The following is a 21,856-nucleotide window of genomic DNA, read 5'->3' on the forward strand; positions in this document are numbered from 1 at the left end:
ATTGCATGTAAAACTTAACCTAAATTCATCAATTGTGGCCATACCTAATCGAATGTTAATATTTATGTATCATACTTCCTACTTCTAGATAGGTCTGCACTAAATAAATAGGCTGAATTATTAGAGAAAGAAAAAAGTGCAAAGGATGACGGAGGTGAAAAGAGCTTTGAAGGTGGTGTAGATGAAGAAGGGAAGGAAGAAGAAATTGGGGCTAGACTGTATATCAAATAAAATGTAATATGACACAAAACATGACAAATGCCACATGTGGCTGAATGTTTTTCTGTGCCACGCCCCTGCGTCTGGGAACACAAAACAACAGAATTTTAGCTAAATACCCAATGTTTTGTTGAAGTTGCTTCATATGTTGCTACACCCTGTAAGCATAGCGTACCCCTGGGGTAATAAAAAAGGAAATATTAACATCTGCAATTCCACAACACCTTAACAAAGTCCATTTGCTCATGAAGATTATGCAACGTGATCAAAAGACCAGAACAGCTACAATATGGACCTAGTGACATACTCTAGCTTATGTTGATCGGTGATCAATTGAATAATCAACTCCATGGTAGGCTAGTTTCTCAATCCAAATGGTCATAAAGGTGGCCATTAATACAAAACATGAAGAGGCAGAGAAAATCAGGGAGGCAAGCAGAGACACATAGACTTAACTGGCACCTTGGAATTAGACACTGGCTCTAATAAAGCTGGTGTGAAATACTGGGAGTGCACACTGTACAATGTGTGTGCTTCACATGCTCATTAGCCTATTGTAAGTTTGTGTGCATGTGAATGAGACAGAGGGAGAGAAAGACCAAAAGATAAATTGAGAGAGAGATGATGTAGGCCTATTATAGGTAGGAATATATAGAGCTAAAAATAAAAGATTTCATTGGCGAGAAAGGAAGGCATGTCAGTCTACCCTACATGTAACGAATTCAATAGGAAGTGGCGTGGATCCGCCATTGCTGCTCATTGCTTCTTCTTCCACCTAGGACACACACACACGCACACACACACAAACCCACTGGCAACGAATGACGTAGGGCTCATGCTGCAAAAACACCGTTAGGTCCTTATGGATATGTGCTGGTGAACACAATATATATTTTCACTTCAGTAAAGTTGTTGAAAACTGCGTATTAGCGTAAATATGCCCTTCACGGCACTAGTTTAGTGTTTGACAGGCAATACATATTCATCCGCTTCTACATGAGTGTCAAGAGCACATTAGTACCCGGATGGACTGTCATGGCCGCCGTCGCTGTGGATTCATAGAGAGAAGAGAAGGAAGGCAAATGTTTCTGCTGGGTGTTTTTTTTCAACCTTTACCTCCTTTTTATAATGTCGGACGTTGACAGGACGCCGCCTGAACTTCCATCGAGTTCATAGTAAGAACTAACACATTTTTCTGTAACTTTAAATATCTTCGCGTGGGTGGGGGGGCTTTATTTTGATGTAAAATAACTGGTTATTGAACTCCACAGACACTAACATTATCGCGAAGTAACTCAAATGTTGCCCATGTTTCGAGATACAAATTGCCACAGTGAAATCAAATATCGCAGCGTACATTCTGGAGTCCTTTGTTGCTGTCTGTCTACAGCCTTTAATTCTTCCACTGATGCAGCGTTCCCTCGCGTTTCCTAAACTTAAGCGACTATGGAGCAAGTCACTCGAACAAGTAAAGATTCAATTAAACAATTGTGGGGGGAAAAATGTCGAATTGTATGGTTGAGGTAGAGATTCGCATTTTTGCAACACGTTGTTGTCCCTGTGTTGTGTTACTGAGGATGAGTGTTAGCAGTTATGAGACGATGCAACTTTTTCCTCTCATCTCCATGCTTTATTAATCTATCCCTTTAAATGGTGTTGGCCTAAACTACCCTACTTGCCTGCAGTCCAGTTGTCCACTACAGTCCTACTCATTCATTATGCTACTTCAATATACTATTAGTTTCATATATCCAGTTTTATTAAAGATATAAGCTAAGTAGGCTTATCTCCTGCATACTTATATAATGTTTTAAGTAAGCTTATGCTATTGATGAAACATTATTTAAGTCAGAAGTGTTTGTTAACAGAAATGACATTTTCTTAGACTGAAGTCTGGTGCAGATAAGTCACTAAAATCCCGGCAGCCATTTTTTCCCCAACATGGCTTCCTCCCTGGGTTTACAGCTGACAGTATGAAGTTAAAGGCTAATCCCGGTTCCCTGACTTTTCACTAATACTTCATTAGTGTAATGTTGGATTGGGATGAAAGTGCCTGTAATAAACACGTGTTTAATGAACACATCCTGTTGCACTTTGACTGATTTGGTCTATATCAGGGACATATGGCACACAGGAAATAATTTGCATTCGGAAACAAATCAATTTATTTTTAGTTATCTCAATAACCCCCCTCTATTAATGTCATTGTCAGTTCAATGCTAACTCATTTAAGTGTAAAAGTGAGCTTCTAGACTAGAAGACTTGTTGAAAAGATTGTTTTGTAGATAATAGCCTAACTTAAATGAGTAATCAATTATCAAATTGTTTTTTGATTAATTTTCTGTTACTTGACTTTCCCATTAATCATTTCAGCTCCACATGTAACACTGCATTGGCTATGCCCTTATTATGGCCTTCACAGCACTGGTTCAGTTTTCATGTAATTGTATAGCTTCTCGCACTCTCACAAGTGATCTCGTAAAGGGTGTTTTCCTGTTTTTGCTCTAACACTACTATGGTCATAAGAGTGATTGGTACAAAGTAGGCGTAACAGATCTTGCCATCAGTAGGCCTGTAACAATCCGGATAAAGCTGCAGTTTTCTTGAGAATTTAGCTTTTTTTCTGCGGCGGTGGGTGGCACAGGATGTGACGGCGCGCATGATGTCTGCGTTCAGTAATAAAATAGTCAAATGAAACATTGACTAGGCTATATAACATTAACAGATACTTTAAAAACAAATCACTATTTACATATGAACCATATCAGACTAAAGCTAATACAGTAGAGCCTGACCGATAAAGGATTGTTTTAAAAAAATCTGATGGAGAAAAAAATTCAGAAACGCGTAACAAAACCGTTTTCGACGTCTACACTAAAATAATGTTTTGTCACAACAAAAAAGAGGAACATCAAAAGTTATTAAAGTTCTGAGAAATAAAATTAAGATATGAAACGTCCTTCAAACAAAAACACTATAACAAAAACAAAATTAGTGTTGCCAACACGGGCCTGTTGCACGAAAGTAGAATAAAGACATCCAGGATGTGGAAAAAGCGCAGCTTGACTTAGTGTGATCCGAGACAAGTGCACGTTCACGGCTTTCTCAAATAGACCACGGTATCGATCCCAGACTTACTGATGCAGAGATGGAGAAGACTTACGCAGCATATGTTTTACCTAATGAGCAGCAGCTTCTAATGGAAAATAACGAGGAGATGAAGAATATGCGTAAAGGGAAATACGGCTCTTATCAAACGGAGAGAAAAAGCCCAACAGACTGTAGCAGTACTGTAACACACTATATACAGTACGGTTAAAGGCCAAGTTATTGGTCCAGTGATATGAAACTTATTGAGAAGGTTATGAAACTAAAGTAAGCTACAATAAGAAAACATTAGGCCAACATATTAAAAAATAACACAAACTGTCCTTTTATTAGAGAAGGACAAGCAACAATAAAATAAAATCATGAATGTATTGGTCTCTGACCAGTGTGCCATTAATATCATCTGGGAATATTTTTGCTGCATTGTCCTACTTAATCTCTTAAGTGCAACCATTTATAACCATCTAAACAACTGCAATAGTAGGGGTTTAAATCAAACTCATGACAACAATAGTGACAAATAACGCATGTTAATAAAAATAAAGCAGAACACATGCAGAAGACAACGGAATAACTGTTAAGCACGTTCATTTTTTATCAGCGCAGCAGCTGATTGAACGCATGAGACTCCAGGATTAGTCTTAGCCCGGCTGTTAGCCTGCTCCAGACCAGGTTAGCCGCAAAGAAAAATCTCCAAGGTTACTTGGCTGGATTTAATTCAACCTGGTTTTGTGCAACCAAGTCAAACCTAAATCCATCCAGTATAACTTGAATATCCCAGATTAATCCCTTATCCTGGTTTCGTGCAACAGGCCCCAGGGACGTTGTAGAGCGTCCTTTGGTGGACAAAGTGTATGTGTGTGTGTGTGTGTGTGTGTGTGTGTGAACTATTTGAAATCATGCATTTTTTACTAGTTTGGTTCTTTGCTGACATGCTGCTGTGTTTCTTGGCTGTTAACGCCGCCTTTAAATCAGATTGGTAAAAAACGAATGGCAGGAAAGTGTATCGCATCCCCCACATGCACGTGTGTGATTGTGCGTGCACGAGACACTTATTCAAAAATGTCCCTCGCATAAAACACTGCTCTATAACACTAGAGGTGAAAACTTCCAGAGGGTACCTTAAGTCTTGATTGCCTGAGCTGTTTCAACAGCCAATGTCCCACCTTATTTATAGCAAAGTATCAAAAGGACAAAAAGAGTTGTTTCCTGCCGTTAGATGTAGAAACATTATGTTTAATGGAAATATGTAAAGATGAAACATGTCACCAAAAGTTTCAGATGTCCACCAAGTAATGTTTGTTTGGAATATATGTCACTCAATAACATGGTATGAACGGCAGTGCACATGGCTTGACGTTCAGCAGAGCCATTGCTTACTGTTTTCTGTTGATGAGATATACTTTCATATTCATAACATTGAACAGTAACATGAAACTAATATGTCAACATTGATACTTTGGTGGTAAAATCACCAAACAAGCTGTGCGACAAAACAATTTATACTCACATTTTGGTCAACAATATGTTCTCCATAAATATTTCCACTTTAAACCACTCACAATTGGTAGTATTTAAAGAGGGAACTGTAAAGTTTATATAAAACTGCAGTTGAAGTAATATTGTTCTTCTTTTGTCTCTTACAGGCACTGGGACACACTACATGCTCCTCTTCTCCAGACACAACATGCATTAACGTTTGAGTTTGGCCTAAAGGAGTACAGGTAATAATTGCTTATTCAACTTTTTAAATTTATTCTTACTTAGCAAGTAATTTAAGTGTGGGCCTTACAATTTAAAAAATAACATTTTTAACCTTACCTGAACAAGTGGGTGGAGTTGTGACACTACCACCGTTATAAATTAAAAGATAAGATTGCTTAGTTAAAATGTCTATAAAAACCTGTGTGTGTGTGTGTGTGTGTGTGTGTGTGTGTGTGTGTGTCACACACACACAGACAGTACAGGCCAAAAGTTTTAACACACCTTCTCATTCAATGCGTTTTAATTTCATGACTATTTACATTGTAGATTATCACTGAAGGCATCAAAACTATGAATGAGCAAATGTGTAATTATGTACTTAACAAATAAGTGGGAAAATAACTGAAACATGTCCTATATTCTAGTTTCTTCAAATTAGCCACCCTGACTTCTGCACAACACAACTGATGGTCCCAACTCCATTAATACGGCAAGAAATTCTACTATTAACCCTGACAAGGCACACCTGTGAAGTGAAAACCATTTCAGGTGACTACCTCACGAAGCTAATAGAGAGAACGCTAAGGGTTTGCAGCACTATCAAAAAAGCAATCGGTGGCTACTTTGAAGAAATTAAAATATAAGGCATATTTTCAGTTATTTCACACTTTTTTGTTAAGTACATAATACCACATGTGTTCATTCATAGTTTTAATGCCTTCGGTGATAATCTACAAGTCTACTAGTCATGTAAATAAAGGAAACGCATTGAATGAGAAGGTGGTTCCAAACTTTTTTTTGTATATATATTAATGACCCAGTGTCGTTTGGTCTTCTTACGTTTAACCCCTGTAGTTGCTACAATTTCTGGCAAACTGCAGGAAATGCCTTAAAACACCAGATGATACTTTCAAGAGTATCTACAGTGGGGCTTGAAAGTTTGGGCACCCCAGGTAACAATTTGTATTATTGTGCATAAAGAAGCCAAGAAAAGATGGAAAAAAAAATCTCCAAAAGGCATCAAATGACAGATTAGATATTCATGTAATATGTCACAAAGAGTTAGTTTTTATTTCCATCATTTACACTTTCAAAATAACTGAAAATAAAATATGGCGTCTGCAAAAGTTTTGGCACCCTGCAGAGTTTCTAGCATGCACCGCATCGGATTGTTCTCAATCATCGTCTGGAAAGACCAAGTGATGTCAATCTTAAGGTTTTAAATGCCCAGACTCATCTGACCTCGCCCCAACAATCAGCACCATGGCTTCTTCTAAGCAGTTATCTAGAAAACTGAAACTTAAAATAGTTGACGCTCACAAAGCAGGAGAAGGCTATAAGAAGATAGCAAGGGGTTTTCAGATGCTAATATCCTCTGTTCGGAATGTAATTAAGAAATGGCAGTCATCAGGAACAGTGGAAGTTAGAGCAAGATCTGGAAGACCAAGAACTCAAACTCAAAACTCAAAAAAGTTTGAATTGTATTTAAACTCTCTAGTTTTTATGGGTGAGATGGCGCCTGTAAGCACTGTAATTTCCATTTTTGTTGATTAAATAGACTTGACTTGACTTGAAGAAAACCTCTTCTGCGTCCTCACCACAAAAATCAGAGGTTAAAGTTTGCAAATGAACATATAGACAAGCCTGATGCATTATGGGAACAAGTTCTGTGGACCAATGAGGTTAAAATAGAACTTTTTGGCCGTAATGAGCAAAAGTACGTTTGGAGAAGAAAGGGCACAGAATTTAATGAAAAGAACCTCTGTCCAGCTGTTAAGCATGGGGGGGGGGGATCAATCATGCTTTGGGGTTGCATTGCAGACAGTGGCACAGGGGACATTTTTAAGAGTAGAAGGAAAAATGGATTAAATAAAATTTCAGCAAATTTTGGACGCTAACTTGATGCCATTTGTTAAAAAAGGCATCCATCCATCTTCGACCGCTTATCCGGTATCAGGTCGCAGGGGCCAAAAAAAAAGGGATCACTTCTACAAAGTGGATTTCATCAAGAGGCGTAAACTGAAGGTTTTGCCATGGCCTTCATAATCTCCTGACCTCAACATAATTGAAAGTCTATGGATAGACCTTAAAAGAGCAGTGAGTGACAGCCAGCCCAGAAAGTTCAAAGAACTGGAAGACTTTTGGAAGGAAGAATGGGCAAAGATATCTCAAACAAGAATAAAAAAACTCTTTGCTGTCTACAAGAAGCGTTTCCAAGCTGTGATACTTGCCAAAGGGGGCAGTACAAGGTATTAACTCTGGAGGGTGCCCAAACTTTTGCAGATGGCATTTTTTGGTTTTATGTTGAAATGTTGGAAATAAAATGTTGTTGTGACATATTAGACAAATGTCTAGTCTGTCAATTGATGCCTTTTTGGAGATTTTTCCATCTTTTTTTGGCTTCTTTGAAAGCATTACTGATCCATCGGGGACCAGGCCACATCCCCAGGCGCCACAGTAACTAGCGCAATGTGTTCTGTAGATTATCCGGAATAACAGGGACTTTGTTTCTAAAAAGAGATGTTTATGTTGAATTTATTTTTAACCAGCAGTTACTTCAATGCTGTGATCACCACAAATTACATTTGGTTGTCCTCCATTGTTTTGTGGTGGAAATCTTAAGAAATGGAAATCTCAAAGCCTGCATGGCTTCAAATCAATAGACGTAGGAGAGATTTATTTCTTTTAACTTTGGGCAAAATTACCTTATAACATATGTAAATATGGACATTTTGGTTGTAGGATCGAGTTTGGCAATCCAATAAAACCTCTTAGAAACTTTAAGTGGAGTTAGATTTAAAAAAAAGAATTTGGCATGATGTGTAGGATGTCTACATAAGGAAAATTACAACCTAAACAAAAGGTTGTGGAGCACCGCAAACTACATCCTCCAAAATGTTCATACAACAATTTGAAGAAAAACTAAACATAATCTGGATGAAGGTAGAATATGGGATTACACTTGGCTAGGTAGGCCTAATAAACAGTTAACAGTATATTAGGGATAAACCCTGTTTTTTTGGCAGTTTGCATATCATCTGTATCAGCGTATTATTTGCCTGATAACTGATGAAGTTAATGAATTGAAAAGTGTTCTACTTTGTCTGTCCTGAGTCCGACAACTTAATGTGTGTCGTTATGTGGGTGGGCCATGGGCTAATAGATCAATAGGTCATACGGCTTTAGGTCAGGGCATACGTTCCATTTGTCCTTGCCTTCTTGATACTCTCTCATACATTTGGACAGTCTTTAATGTGCCCATATCATGAAGAAAAAACATTAGTTCTGGGATTTGGGGTGTTATTTTGTGTCTCTGGTGCTTTCACACACATACAAACTAGTATAAAATACTGTCCCTGCTGTTTTGAGTGAGATCCGGTTTCTGAATGTCCTCTGCCTTCAGTCTCTGGGTGAACTGTTCAACATCTGCACGACTTTCTACGTCACTAGAGATGAGGTGCCTAACTAACCGTAGCACATGCTAGCTCGTTCTCAATGGCAAAACACTGCTACAACACCCACTAGTTGACCATAATCTCCAAAAGAACTACTTCCTGTCCCTGTGCTGCAGGTATTCCACAAGTGGCCCTCGTCTAGAAGAAGTCTCCCAGCTAATCCTGCCTTGTACTGACCAAAGTTGGAGAAAGGGTTATCTAGCTGAAGGGATCTTACCTAGCTACTGAGCATGTGCCACTCCCAACAAGAAGTGAGATATCACACTCTGTAGCTAAAACAAGTGAGATGTTTCACTCTGTAGCTAAAACAGAGACCTAAACACACAGAGTGAAAACAGGATCTAGCAATGTGCAGTACAACAAAAATAAGAAAATGAAAATTGAAAATGAAATTGGAAATTGAAAATGAAACCATGTAAACCTATTATGAACCTGAAAATGAGCAGAATATGGGCGCTTTAAGCTCTTCATTTTTTATTCTTCGGTGGTTAGCTTTGACTAAAGCTGAGCGATATGTAGAAAATCAAATATCACAATATTTTTTTACCAAATACATCAATGTGGATATTGCTGTATTGTAGGGTTGACTTTTGGTGCTTTCACAAAAAAATGTACACAATGAGATTTTAAATAAAGTGAATATAATGACTAAGTGGGTAAAGGCAAATAATGCAGAAGCTAGCACGATGCAGCCTGTTAATCCACAAGACACTGGTCACATTACAATATCTAAAATTTAAGATGATTTCTAGTTTCATATCATGTTAATGTAATATTGATATACTGCCCAATCCTAGCTGTGACTGCATGGTGCTGTCGTGTATTACAGTGAAATATAAACAGGAACAGTTGTCAGGTCAGGAACCAAATGAGCGCCATGCTGGTTTGAGCTAAATTGATCTTAATAATGAGCTTGTGGACACCTGTTGAAGAAGCCCTCGTGTGTGTTGTGTTTTTTATTTAAATTTTTTAGTAAATGTAGTGGTTCTTTAGGGTTGTTTGTTCTTCACTGTTTCCATACTGTTATATTTAATTGAGCACAGACATGAATATTATATAATGTCTTACATTCAAATGAGCAAGTTTCCAGGAGAGCTTCCGGCTTGAAAGAGCTCAGAAATCTAGGTCAAAGAGAAAGCAATATGCTGTCAGTTTAATGTCCATACGTGATTTTGCATGCATGTGTCACCTGTTCTACACTGACAACGCTGGTATGCAGACTAGAGGGTTTCTGTTTTGACTAAATGTCTCTCGATATCTTTATTTTGGATTTTTGGTGTGCTGCAGATGAGAGTGTTTCCTCTAAGTGCGATGGTCATAAGTGGGGGCAGAGTGGGTTCCATGTTTTTCAGTTTTATAATACAGTAAACTGCTGTAGTTCCCGTTCAGCATGCGGCCGTTCAGAGTACATTCCCTTTTGGGCCTTTTTCGTTTTGTCAGTTTTTTGTTCTCTTTTAACCTGCTCTTTAATGCTTTATCAAAGTGTTTTGAATTGCCTTGTTGCTAAAATGTGCTACACAGTACACAGTGGTGCCTGCCTGTAACAGAGCCAGTCTAACGTTAACCACGCCGCAAACGCTTTCACCCTGCGTTATATACGCTGTCACTCCCTCATGTGAGTCGAGTGCTTTTTGAGTCGCACATGCGTTACTTTGCAATAAGTAGCCTCCAAGATGCAAACAAGAGACTTCTGTAATGTCAACACAGTGGTCGTGGTCATTTGACTTAACGTGAATCAGTCCTCGGTAGCACCGATCCAGTCAGTATCCTAAAAAGTGCAAAGTTTGTTACCCAACCATAGTTGCCTGTTTGGAGTGGGATGATAGCTTGACCCCCAGAGGTACTGCTCGCAATATTGCAGAGAACTGCTCATCGTATCGACTGAGCAATACACCTGCCAAATGTAAAGTCAATTTGATGAAACAATATGCAACTCAACTGATCACTACTTACTGTGTTTCTACCTCAGTGGAAAACATTGTACTACTGCATTTACTTGACAGAAAGGTTACTGGTTACGTTGCAGATTCAGATATTACTTACAACAATCCTTGCAATTAAATCATGACGCATTATTATGCATTAAACTATCCAGCATTATATTGAGTGTATTCTTTTGGAAATTGATCTTAATGCCTTAATTAAAAAAACAAGGAAAAATCCAACCTTTAAAGACACCAATTTTCTTTGTGAATGAATAATGTATCATAAATAAATGTTCTTCGTTAAAATACTGGGGGCATAAGTATACACCCCCATATGTTAAATCCCCATAGAGGCATGCAGATGTTTATTATTAAAGGCCAGTTATTTCATGGATCAGGATACTACGCATCCTGACCCCCCCCCCCCACACACACACACACATCATCACATACCCTTCACGGTACCCAGAGATTGGCATGGGGAAATTTCCATAAAATCATCTCTAAATGCAAATCAAACCACCTAGTAGGCTAACTGAAATAAAACATGACATGTTACATTACATGTCGTAGCTGACGCCTTTATCCAAAGCAACTTACAATTGCTATGTGTGTCAGAGGCCACCCCTCTTGAGCTACTAGGGGTTTAAGTGTCTTACTCAGGGACCCATTGGTTGATGTGTCGCAGTGGGAATTCTTCACAGATCTTCCACACCAAAGGCATGTGTTATATCCACTACGCCATCCAAAACATGCCAATCTCTATGTATGGTGAAGGGCATGTGATGATGGGAGGTTGTTCTAATTCCAAAGGCCAAGGGAACTTTATCAAGATGCATAGTATCCTGATCCATCAAATAACTGGCCTTTTAATAATAAACATCTGCCTGCCTCTAAGGAAATTTAACAGATGGGGTGTGTATACTTATGTCCCTAGTATTTTAAGGAAGAACATGAATTTATTATACATTTTTAATTCTTAAAGAAAACGGGTGTCCTTTTAAATGTTTTTTTAATTAAGGCATTAAAATAAATTTCAGAACGACTTTTTTTACTTTTTATTTTTCTCTTTTTGGTCAACATTAGCCTGGGTTCCTAAACCTATGAGCAGCACTATATATGCAGAACTTGTACTGTGCCGTATTGATTGTTAAAAAAAACAATCTGAGTACTTCTACTACTGCCAATTCTGACATTCGCTCTTCTCGTAGGTCTCTGTCTCATGCTTACTGCATGTGCAGAACAGCCAAAAGGAATGCTCTCTCTCTGTCTCTAAATGACCTGTGATTGGCCAAAGTCTCCCTTCATGCTACATTTTCTGAATCCGGAAAACAGAACCAAGAGGAGGTGCAGAGTTTGTTTTTTTTTACGTAAAGAAATATTGGAAAAAGTGTCAAAAACTTGACCGGCTAAAATGTCAAAAGTGAGAAAACGTCAACAAAGGGGACAAAGACATTGGGGGGGAATGATAAGTGTTGAACAAAAAAAGTCAAACTTTTTTTGAAAAGCAAGAAAACATTGAGATAGGGATGTTATGTTGAGGGAAAGACAACACAAGGGTTAATAAAATGTTTGTTTTTCGAGAATAAAATTTCTGTTGCAATTTTGCACACGCTGGTTTTGCACATTTTATATTAAAGATCATTTGTCTGCTGCTCATTCTGTTAAAATTGTGAATAGTATTAAATCGGGAGGTTGTTACATCCCAACATATGAAATATGCTGTTTTTTTATGAATGTTAATGTTTTTTATTTTATAAAAGTACATAAAATTCTTGTGATGTTGGTGGAAAGTCTTTATTTCCAGGTGGCCAACCTCCACACTAAATGCTGCTGCTGTGTGGTGCATGAAACCACCCTTTATCTATTTGGAACAGGGATTATCATGTCCATTGGACAGTTGCTTTGTAGTACATGGATAATAGATTTAGTTGCTCTGCTATGCAGCAATGGTAAATGCATTTAGAGTAAGTGGGATGCTTGGCTAATAAAACCCATTTGTTTACTTCTCTTACAGATATCTGTAGATTTACAACAATGGAAGAAGACCTCACAATACCTCATGATCCTGCCAAAAACGGCAACATATCAGTAATAGGGAAAGAAAAGGTAAAGGACTTTGTGTACAAGCATTTGAGAGAAGTGACAGATGGGCCACCCTTCAATGATGCAGAAGAATCCTCCATTAAAGAACATGGGAGTTCCATTACGAAAGATAAACCAACTCACAATAAATCCCATTGTAAAATTCAGCAGGGGGCCGTTTTCTCTGGAAAGATTCTGAGTTTTGGTTGCTCGGTGTGTAAAGATGATTCCACATATAGCCCCAATGATCTTCTCAAACATTTTCGAGCGGTCCATAATGGAACCCTTCCTACGTACCCTTGTGACCTGTGCGGTTTTTCCACAAACGAGTTCCCTGCTCTTCAACGTCATCGGATTGAGCACAGGAATACTCTGGTTACATGTGAGCTCTGCAACAACGATGTTCAGTACTCCCTGCTTTTGCTCACCAGACACTACATCATGTGTCACAGTCTAAATGGACAGTTTAACTGTGACTGGTGTGAGTTTACAACTGTGGATGCAGGAACATTCGTCCAGCACATCCATCATCATAACGAGAGTCATTGGAAGTGTTCAAAATGCAGAAATATTAGCTTGAATGAAGAAGATCACCAGAAGCATATGAAAGCTCACTCGGGTACATTCCCTTTCACATGTCAGATCTGTGGCTATGGTGCATCAAGAGGCGAGTATCTTAAAAAACACACAGCAGCTGTTCACAAAGAGGAGGTTGAGAGAAGGAATGCATGGAAGGCTATAGATGACAGCAGCATTTCAGCAAATTCACCTGCAAGCCTTAAACTCTTGCTGAAAAAGAGTGGTGAATCACAGGAGGCTCAGAGGATATCAAAACTGAACTGTCTTTCTGGGAGTTTACCAAACCTAAATGGCAGGCTAATGAAACCAGAGATATCATTCGAGGAGACCCACCACTTTGTGGATGGGACTGTCGCAAAAAAGGAAAATAAAAATTGGAGCAAAAGCTCTCATAATGCAGAGCACTCTATCCCAGTAGTGTTACAGGAATGTGACAACTCTGCAAGTTCTGATGCTACAAGTCACGCCAATCCTAATGGACTGACTGTTTTGATGGTTAAGAACAAAATCTCTCTTCCCCCTAACTGTACAACCAAGGTAATGGGATTCAAGATGGTTGATGGCAAAAAACATTTAGTCCTCAAAGTAATACCAACAGCAAAGCAAGATTCATCCACTCAAAACCATACATTTGTGGAAGATGTGGGATCCTCGGCACCAAATCCTGTGTTGGAAAAAGGTAAAGTCTCTCATGAGAATGGGGAATGCTCACATAGCAAGAAGTTACCATCACATTGTTCTGCTCTTTCACCAAAAAGTGGATCTTGCACACAGATGGCTCAAGAGGATATTATGGCAGTAAAAGTGAAGATTGAGGAGGAAGAAACCTCTGTTTGCAACCTTGATTCCACCCCACCCCGAGACGATGTTGGCGAGAAAACTAATCCTTTACTAGGTAGGTCTTCGACTTGTGCGGATACACTATATCCCATGTCAAATGAGATTGCTCATGGGGCTGACCAGAGTCACCCAAGTCAAACAACCTTGTCCCAGAGAAGTAAGTTTGAAAAAAAATCTGTCTCTGCAACATATAACTCTGATGCAACCTGCCATAGGGGTTCTCAAATCAGTAATAACAAATCAATGTGTGCAGGTAAGGTCACTGATCAGGACACATTGCTTTCCAAGCAAGTCTCCAAAGACACTATTGAAAACTGTGGGGCTGCAGATGAGTTATTGATGACTGATAGGGTAACAGAAAAACTCATTGACAAACACAAAGGTAACTCCTCCTTTAACACTATAGAAAATCATGACCAATCTTCTCAGAGTACTCCAAAAAAAACTGATCAGGTTAAAACTGAGATTGAACATAAAAACAAGCAAAATTTTAAAAAGCTTTTGACTAATCCAGCACCTCCATCCAAGTCATCCCTATCCACTTCAGGTAGCTGCAGAGAAAGTGCCATGGGATCAGAAAACTCACCAAACCAAGAAGTATTCACTTTTCACAATTATTCCAAGGAAACATTTGGCACCTCCCCTAACACTACCCAAAACTTTGACAATATGTCTGAACATTCAGTAGACAAAGACAGTGTTTGTGAATCATCACAGTTTAGCTTGACTTTGGCAGAGTCTCCAGAGCCATTCACAGAAAGTGGCAATAGAGAAGACCCCAATCAAGAAAAGGTGTCAGATAGTGACATTGAGGTCGATTCGTGCATCGCTAGTGTTGACGGTCCTGCCACTGAGGATGAAAATCCTGAGTCAGTGCTCCAAGACTTTAATATTATCAAAATTGAGGAGGAGAGCATTCCTATATCTAACAAACAGTCAGAAACAAAGATTGGTTCAACGTCCTTGGGCAGTTTTGTGGAGGAGCATTCAGATGCAATCATTAACCAACTTGTGACTAATGATTCTTCAAAACAAACAAAAACAACTCTAAGAATTCTTCAATTGCCCGAGGGAAAGCAGTCAGTACTGCTGAGAACTAGTGAGAATCAATTTGGCATGCCGGTTCAGCTCAAAGCCACTCCAGGTTTTAAATTGATAACCAATTCTGGAAATCCTCAGATCAATGTATCCTATATGAAGTCAGGGTTAGAAAGATCAAGCAACCCTACTGGAGTAACCCTTACTCCAAACAGCAGGAGGATGGGTGTATCTACACCAAAGGCAGGAGCTGCTGAAAAAGGGGCAACGCTTCTCTCTGCTGTTCAACCAGGTGTGAGCACCACCTCAAACCACTACCTTATCAACAGCCAAGGTTTAAAGGGTCCTGTACTCTTCTCAAGCACACCAAAAAATGCACCTTCCGACAAAACGGGAAAGACACAGCCAACTTGCTATTTGGTACAGAGGTCTATTCCCTTTGTTCCAACCCCCAGTGCTCCTGGCCTCAGTCTGGCAAATACACAACTCCCACTGAACTCACGGCCAGTTCTAGCCGTGCCTGTGAAATCTGCGGACAAACCCAGCGCCCTGCAGACTGGTCGCCAGGCATTCTTGCTCCGATACATATCCCCACCCAAATCAGGCTTGAAATTGAACAACCAAGACGTAAATACTGGGACTCAGTGTAGCCGAGCCAGTGAAGGTACTGGGAACAAAGTCATATTTAAAATTGTCACTCCTACTGGTAGCCTTCTTACAAGCGTTGCTCCCACCTCAAGCAGTCAACCTTTGTTTTTGGCCACCAGACCTCAAACACAGTGTTTTCTGGTGTCATCAAACAAAACTAATGCAAATTCCTCCAGTGGAGTAAAGAAAATGATCACCCTACAAAATACTGCACAGAAAGATGTCAAGGGATCTTGCATTTCACCCTCTCAGATGAATGTAAAGATACAGTCGTGCGAAGCAGAGAAACCTATCCTAGCCCCAAGGCCAATTCGGCCTCCAAGCCAAAGGAAAAGACGCAGGAAACGGTTATTTGACGAGCTTCCAACAACGGTGCATAAAGCTAGAAGACTCTCAAATAAAGTACTGACTGAGAAAGAGACTACTGTGTTATGGAAGCCTGTAGCCAAAGAAGTTGAAAGAACACTAAGGCTTGCACCATTCAGTTCTCTACAGCAGGTCAAATGCCCTCGTAGATACCAACCTGTAGTGGTGCTCAATCATCCAGATGCTGACATTCCCGAAGTGGCCAATGTCATGAAGGTAGTAAACCGGTACAAAGGTGCTGTTACTAAGGTCTCTCTGTCTCAGAAAACAATCCAAGCTCTCTCTGAGCTTGCCACTCTATGGCAGAATTCCTCGACCAAAGGTGCATCGTCTCGCAGCGACGATCCAAGACCCCGGCCAGTTCAGAGTTCTGTCCGAGAGCGATTCCTCCTGAAACTGAAGTTGAGGAAAAAAAGCAAAAAAAAGTATGAGGTAGTGAAAAAACTATCCGCTTGTAGTCAAGAGCCTATGGTGTTTGACTGCTGGTTTTGTGGTCGGCTCTTCAACAGCCAAGAAGATTGGATAGGCCACGGCCAGCGACACCTCATGGAGGCAACTAGAGACTGGAATAAGCTGTTCTGAAGGTTTTCCATCTACTTTTAAGTGAAAGACATATGTCTCTTAGGTGGAACAAAGTTTTAAGTTGTATATTTTTTAATGCCCTTCCAATCTACGTTTTTTTCAAATTCTGTTCCTGTAAATACATATTCCTCAGTGAATCGTAGTTTATCTTTTCATAGGTGCATTTTCTGGTAAATGATGTACTGCAAGCATGGTTTATATCATGCATGCACAGGTCAAATTGAACTGTGAAAATGGTACACTGTAATTTAGAGCTGTGGTAAGAGCACTAGCTTAACAAAAGGAGACAGTATCAGCAAAGGTTGTACGTAGAGCTTGATTAAATTACTCAGGTGATTTCATATTAATCTGGTTTGTCATTTTTGCCCATTACATTCAAAAAAGCAGAGGCCTAGTGGCCTAAGGGACTTTGGATATTTTATTATCCTGGACCTGCACATGAAGACAAATCTATTTGTATAGCTTAACTCTAAAGCTTGTAGAAAAATTCCTTTTTCGTTTAGCGCTTTTGAAAATGTTCTGGTCTAAATTATTCCATTTTATAAGTTGATACAATTGAAGGCGTTTGCATTTTACTCAGTTATCTTCATTAAGTTTCTTTGTCAGGATTTTGTCAACTTGTAGCATGCACTTGTCATAACTAGAGAAGATATTTTTCACAGTAATCCTAAATCTGCCAAGTGTTGAAAATAGACTGATAGTTTTATAAATTCCTTTTGCTGAAAAGAGAAATCCTATATCTGTTAACCATGGTCCCTGTCAGTACTTGAGAAATACAGATTATACAGCCCATTTTGCACCCTATGCAGTTTCCATGCAAAGATATTGTTGTTGTCAGCAGATCAGACTGTTTACTCATACTCATGTTAATCATATATTTCTAATTTGATTTCAGAGTTAACTGTAGATCTTAAAGGTCCCAGTAATTTGCTGTCAGGTTATTGTTTATTTGTGAGTCGCAATGTTTGTTCATTGAATATCATGATGCAGGATGGTAACATCAAGAGAAACATAAAATAAAAATCTGCCAGAAACAATATAGAAATGCTAGTCAAGTGTTGTCACAGTGCTTGAGTGAAAGATCTGACATCGACTTTGAAACCTTTATGATGTCAAAGTTGACAAAATAGCTGCATTCTTTTAATCATTTATAAATTTAGTATAACGTGTCAGTAAGGAATATCAACTAGGGCTGCAACCAGGAATCAAATTCCTGATCAATCAATCTGTCAATCTTCTCAATTAGTTGCCTGTTAAATGTCAGAATATATAAAATTTTATTTTTTTAAGAACAAGGTAACATCATTCGATGTCTGAGTTTTGTCTGACACACGGCCCCAAACCCAAAGACGTTTTTCTCACAGTACGAGGAAGCAGCAAAACATCTCAATTTAGAAACTGGAACGTGGCAATGGTTGGCATTTTTTTTTATTTTTTTTTAACTGTTGTCAAAATTAACTTCTCAATAAATCACTCTAGGTCCCAACATTTACTGTAAATTCTATTCGAATAATGGCCCAAGTCTCAAACAATAATACATCAAAATTCCAACTGCTTTTGGTTAAACTGCAGATATTTTTTTAGATCAAAAATATGCCCTTTAAGCCGCTAGAAGGCTAAGCCAATGATGTTGAACCGTCTTACTACACATCAACTAATTGTAGGCACTTGAACCCTTACCACAACCCTTTGGGGAATAGAGACATTCAACCTGTGTTAATGCTGACAAGAATAAGGACAAAGTTAACTTTTATAATGCAAGGGGTTGGCTAGATAACCCCAGAAGGAAAATATGATGAGGGCGATAAACTTTACATGAATAGACGAGGGCATGTATAAAAACAAAAAAAAGCATAGTAATTTACTTAAAACAAAGAGCAGACACCCCAAATAAAAACAGACATTTTCATAGCTTTTTAAACTTTTCTTGATTCAACAGTTTTTTTTGTTGGTATCAAATACATTCAGAGGTTATTTGATAGTTACTGTTTTTGTTTTTATGCTCTGTAGACCTTTTAGGTGTTAGAGCTCTGAACATTATCCATGTGTTTAAACTTTGCGTCAGCTTTCACCTGTTATTGCATTAATGTTGTACTATATATCGGCTCACTGGCGTCATCAAGTCCAGTATGTTGTACATACATATGTTTTAATGTTACATTGCGACCTTTTCTTAATGACAACAGGACACGGGCTTTGCTTTTCTTTATGGGTTTTAATGATTGCATTACATGATAATCGAACTGTGGCGTTTTATTCCGTTCAATATGCAAGTGACTGAACAATGCAAGCCATGCTAATGTTTTTATACTTTCAAAATGGTTCTAATCAGCCAGCCTCCAAGTGATGAAGTTCTGACCTCAGCAGGTCCCGCTTTTAACCAGCATTTGCTAAATGTTCCTTTTAATCAACCGCTTCAATCATCAAGACATTTTATTGTACATTAGGTGAATTTCCATGAAATAATTTACTGTAAAACTACAAATGTAGCACGGGTAGTAGCTACATTTCATTCATTTTTACCAATGAAACCAAGCAAGCATTCAACCTTTACTTGCTTCATGCGATGTTCTCTTCTTATAGGAAATGTTCAACATATGTAGGCTATTCTTACTCCCTTATTTCTAAAGGGTGACGTGAAATGATGGAAATGTCGGGGTTAAGTACAGAGCTGGAGCCTGGGTTGTGGTTAGCCTAGCTTAGCATAAAGACCGGAGCAGAGACTGTTGTCTGTCAAAGTGTTGGTTAGTGAACTTTAAGGTTGTTGGTTGCTGTGGACAAAGCCAGACTGGCCTTTCCCCCCTGGCTCCAGTCTTTATGCTGACCTAGGCTAACCACATGCGTTTGATATTCACTGCAAATTAGCTTATTTCACAAAATGTTGAACTTTTGCTTAATTCAAACCCACCTAGAATAGCAGAAAGCTAACTTCCTTGGTCATAATGTCCCATTTTCCCAAACAATCAATCTTGTTTTTGTTCCCTTTTAGATGTAATAACATCCCAACCCAGTAAAAAAGCTATTGCAAACATACTGTTCTTTACAATTTTTAAGGAAAATTTACAAGTGAATAAATCTCCAATTAATGTTAACGTTTCGTTGAACTTGACGTTCAAAATGCAAAATGTGTAACATCACAAGGATAACTGTTATAACTTTGTTTAAATGATTAAATGTATCTCTTATCCTAAAATATTTATGTGGTTGGTGTTTTTCTCTTCAAACTGGTTTGGGGTGCAACTAAATATTGCTTACGAATTCAATACTTCGAAGTAAAATAACAGGATGTAAAGTAGCTAAAGGTTCTTAATAGTTTTCCTTTTGTCATTGCAATATTTATGTCGAGATTCAGTTTTTTGATTGGTTTGTCATTCTTGAAACTTGAATTGAAATCATGTCTGTATTATGATATAACAATTTTGAGTTTTGGGATACGATCAATAAAATCGCCAGAATTACGACACAATTAAGCGTTCACTACATGTTCATTCCATTACTTTAACAATAACATTGTATTTATGACTTTTTCCGCCCAACTTTCTCATTGATTCTTTAGCTCACCCACAAAACCCCGGATTCATTTTCATTTTCTCAAAAATTCCAATAATAAAAACAAAAGCAGGATCCGATTGGAATCCTAATTTTTGATTCCAAGTTGGAACCTGTATAATATAGACCGCTTAAAATGATCCCAGCCACCAAATCAAGGATGGCAATATATATATGTATATATATACACACACATACACACACACACTACAGTTCAAAAGTGTAAACACACCTCATTCAATGAGTTTCCTTTATTTCCATGACTATTTACTTTGTAGATTTGCACTGAAGGCATCATAACTATGAATGAACACGTGAATTATGTACTTAACTAAAAAGTGAGAAATATGTCTTATATTCTGGTTTCTTTCTTCGCTCTGATTACTGGTTTGAACACTCTTGGCATTCTCTTGATGAGCTTCAAGAGGTAGTCAGCTGAAATGGTTTCCCAACAGTCTTGAAGGAGTTCCCAGAGATGATTAGCACTTGTTGGCCCTTTTACCTTCACTCTGCGGTCCAGCTCTCCCCAAACCATCTCGATTGGCTTCAGCTCTGGTGACTTTGGAGGTGCAGCACTCCATCACTCTCTTTCTTATATAATAAATGACGGTCCAATTAAACGCAAAGCGAATGGGATGTTGCATGTTGCTGCAGGATGCTGTGGTAGCCATGCTGGTTCAGTGTCACCAGCAAAGCACCATCACATCTCCTCCTCCATTCTTCACGGTGGGAACCAGGCATGTAGAATCCATCCGGTCATCTGTTCTTCATCGCACAAAGACAGGCCGGTTGTAACCAAAGATCTCAAACTTAGACTCTTAAGACCAAAGCCCAGATTTCCACTGGTCTAATGTCCATTCCTTGTGTTTCTTGGCCCAAACAAATCTCTTCTGCTTGTTGCCTCTCCTTAGCTTCCTAGCTGCTATTTGACCATGAAGGCCTGATTCGCGCAGTCTCCTCTTAACAGTTGTTCTAGAGATGTGTCTGCTGCTAGAACTCTGTGTGGTATTCATCTGGTATCCATTCTGAGCTGCTGTTAATTTATTTGTGAGGCTGGTGACTCGGATAAACTTATCCTCAGCAGCAGAGGTGACTCTTGGTCTTCCTTTCCTGGGGTGGTCTTCTTGTGAGCCAATTTCGTTGTAGTGCTTTTTGTGACTGCACTTGGGGACACATTCAAAGTTTTTGCAATTTTCCAGGCTGACTGACCTTCATTTCCTAAAGTAATGATGGCCACTCGTTTCTCTTTACTTAGCTGATTGGTTCTTGCCATAATTTAATTTCTAAAAGTTGTCAAATAGGGCGCTCGGCTGTGTATCAACCTAACTTTTGCACAACAGAACTGATGGTCCCAACTCCATTAATAAGGCAAGAAATTCCACTAATTAACCCTGACAAGGCACACCTGTGAAGGGAAAACCACTTCAGGTGACGACCTCTTGAAGCTCGTTGAGAGAACACCAAGGGTTTGCAGCACTATCAAAAAAGCAAAGGGTGGCTACTTTGAAGAAACTAGAACATAAGACATTTTTTTGTTATTTCACACTTTTTTGTAAAGTACATAATTCCACATGTGTTCATGTGATGCCTTCAGTGATGCTACAATGTAAATAGTCATGAATATAAAGGAAACGCGTTGAATGAGGTGTGTTCAGACTTTTGGCCTGTGTGTGTGTGTGTGTGTATATACAGGTAAAAGCCAGTAAATTAGAATATTTTGAAAAACTTGATTTATTTCAGTAATTGCATTCAAAAGGT

The 21,856-nt window shown here is 38.8% G+C and overlaps 1 protein-coding gene across 1 annotated transcript; it reads left to right on the forward strand.

Moving 5' to 3' along the window:
• Window positions 1-1,021: 1,021 nt before the first annotated feature.
• si:ch211-214e3.5 (zinc finger protein 518A) lies at window positions 1,022-19,598 on the forward strand. The gene is made up of 3 exons (XM_034860159.1): window positions 1,022-1,394; window positions 4,974-5,051; window positions 12,429-19,598. Exon 3 carries the CDS (start codon window positions 12,449-12,451, stop codon window positions 16,547-16,549), a length of 4,101 nt encoding a protein of 1,366 aa, XP_034716050.1. The 5' UTR covers window positions 1,022-1,394; window positions 4,974-5,051; window positions 12,429-12,448; the 3' UTR covers window positions 16,550-19,598.
• The last annotated feature ends 2,258 nt before the right edge of the window (window positions 19,599-21,856 follow it).

This window comes from Etheostoma cragini, chromosome 21 (assembly GCF_013103735.1).
Source record: "Etheostoma cragini isolate CJK2018 chromosome 21, CSU_Ecrag_1.0, whole genome shotgun sequence".
Classification (NCBI taxonomy): Eukaryota; Metazoa; Chordata; class Actinopteri; order Perciformes; family Percidae; genus Etheostoma; species Etheostoma cragini.

Bases quoted from the DNA above. Each gene is read 5' to 3' on its own strand.
- si:ch211-214e3.5 (XM_034860159.1), top strand. From the start codon at position 12,449: ATGGAAGAAGACCTCACAATACCTCATGATCCTGCCAAAAACGGCAAC.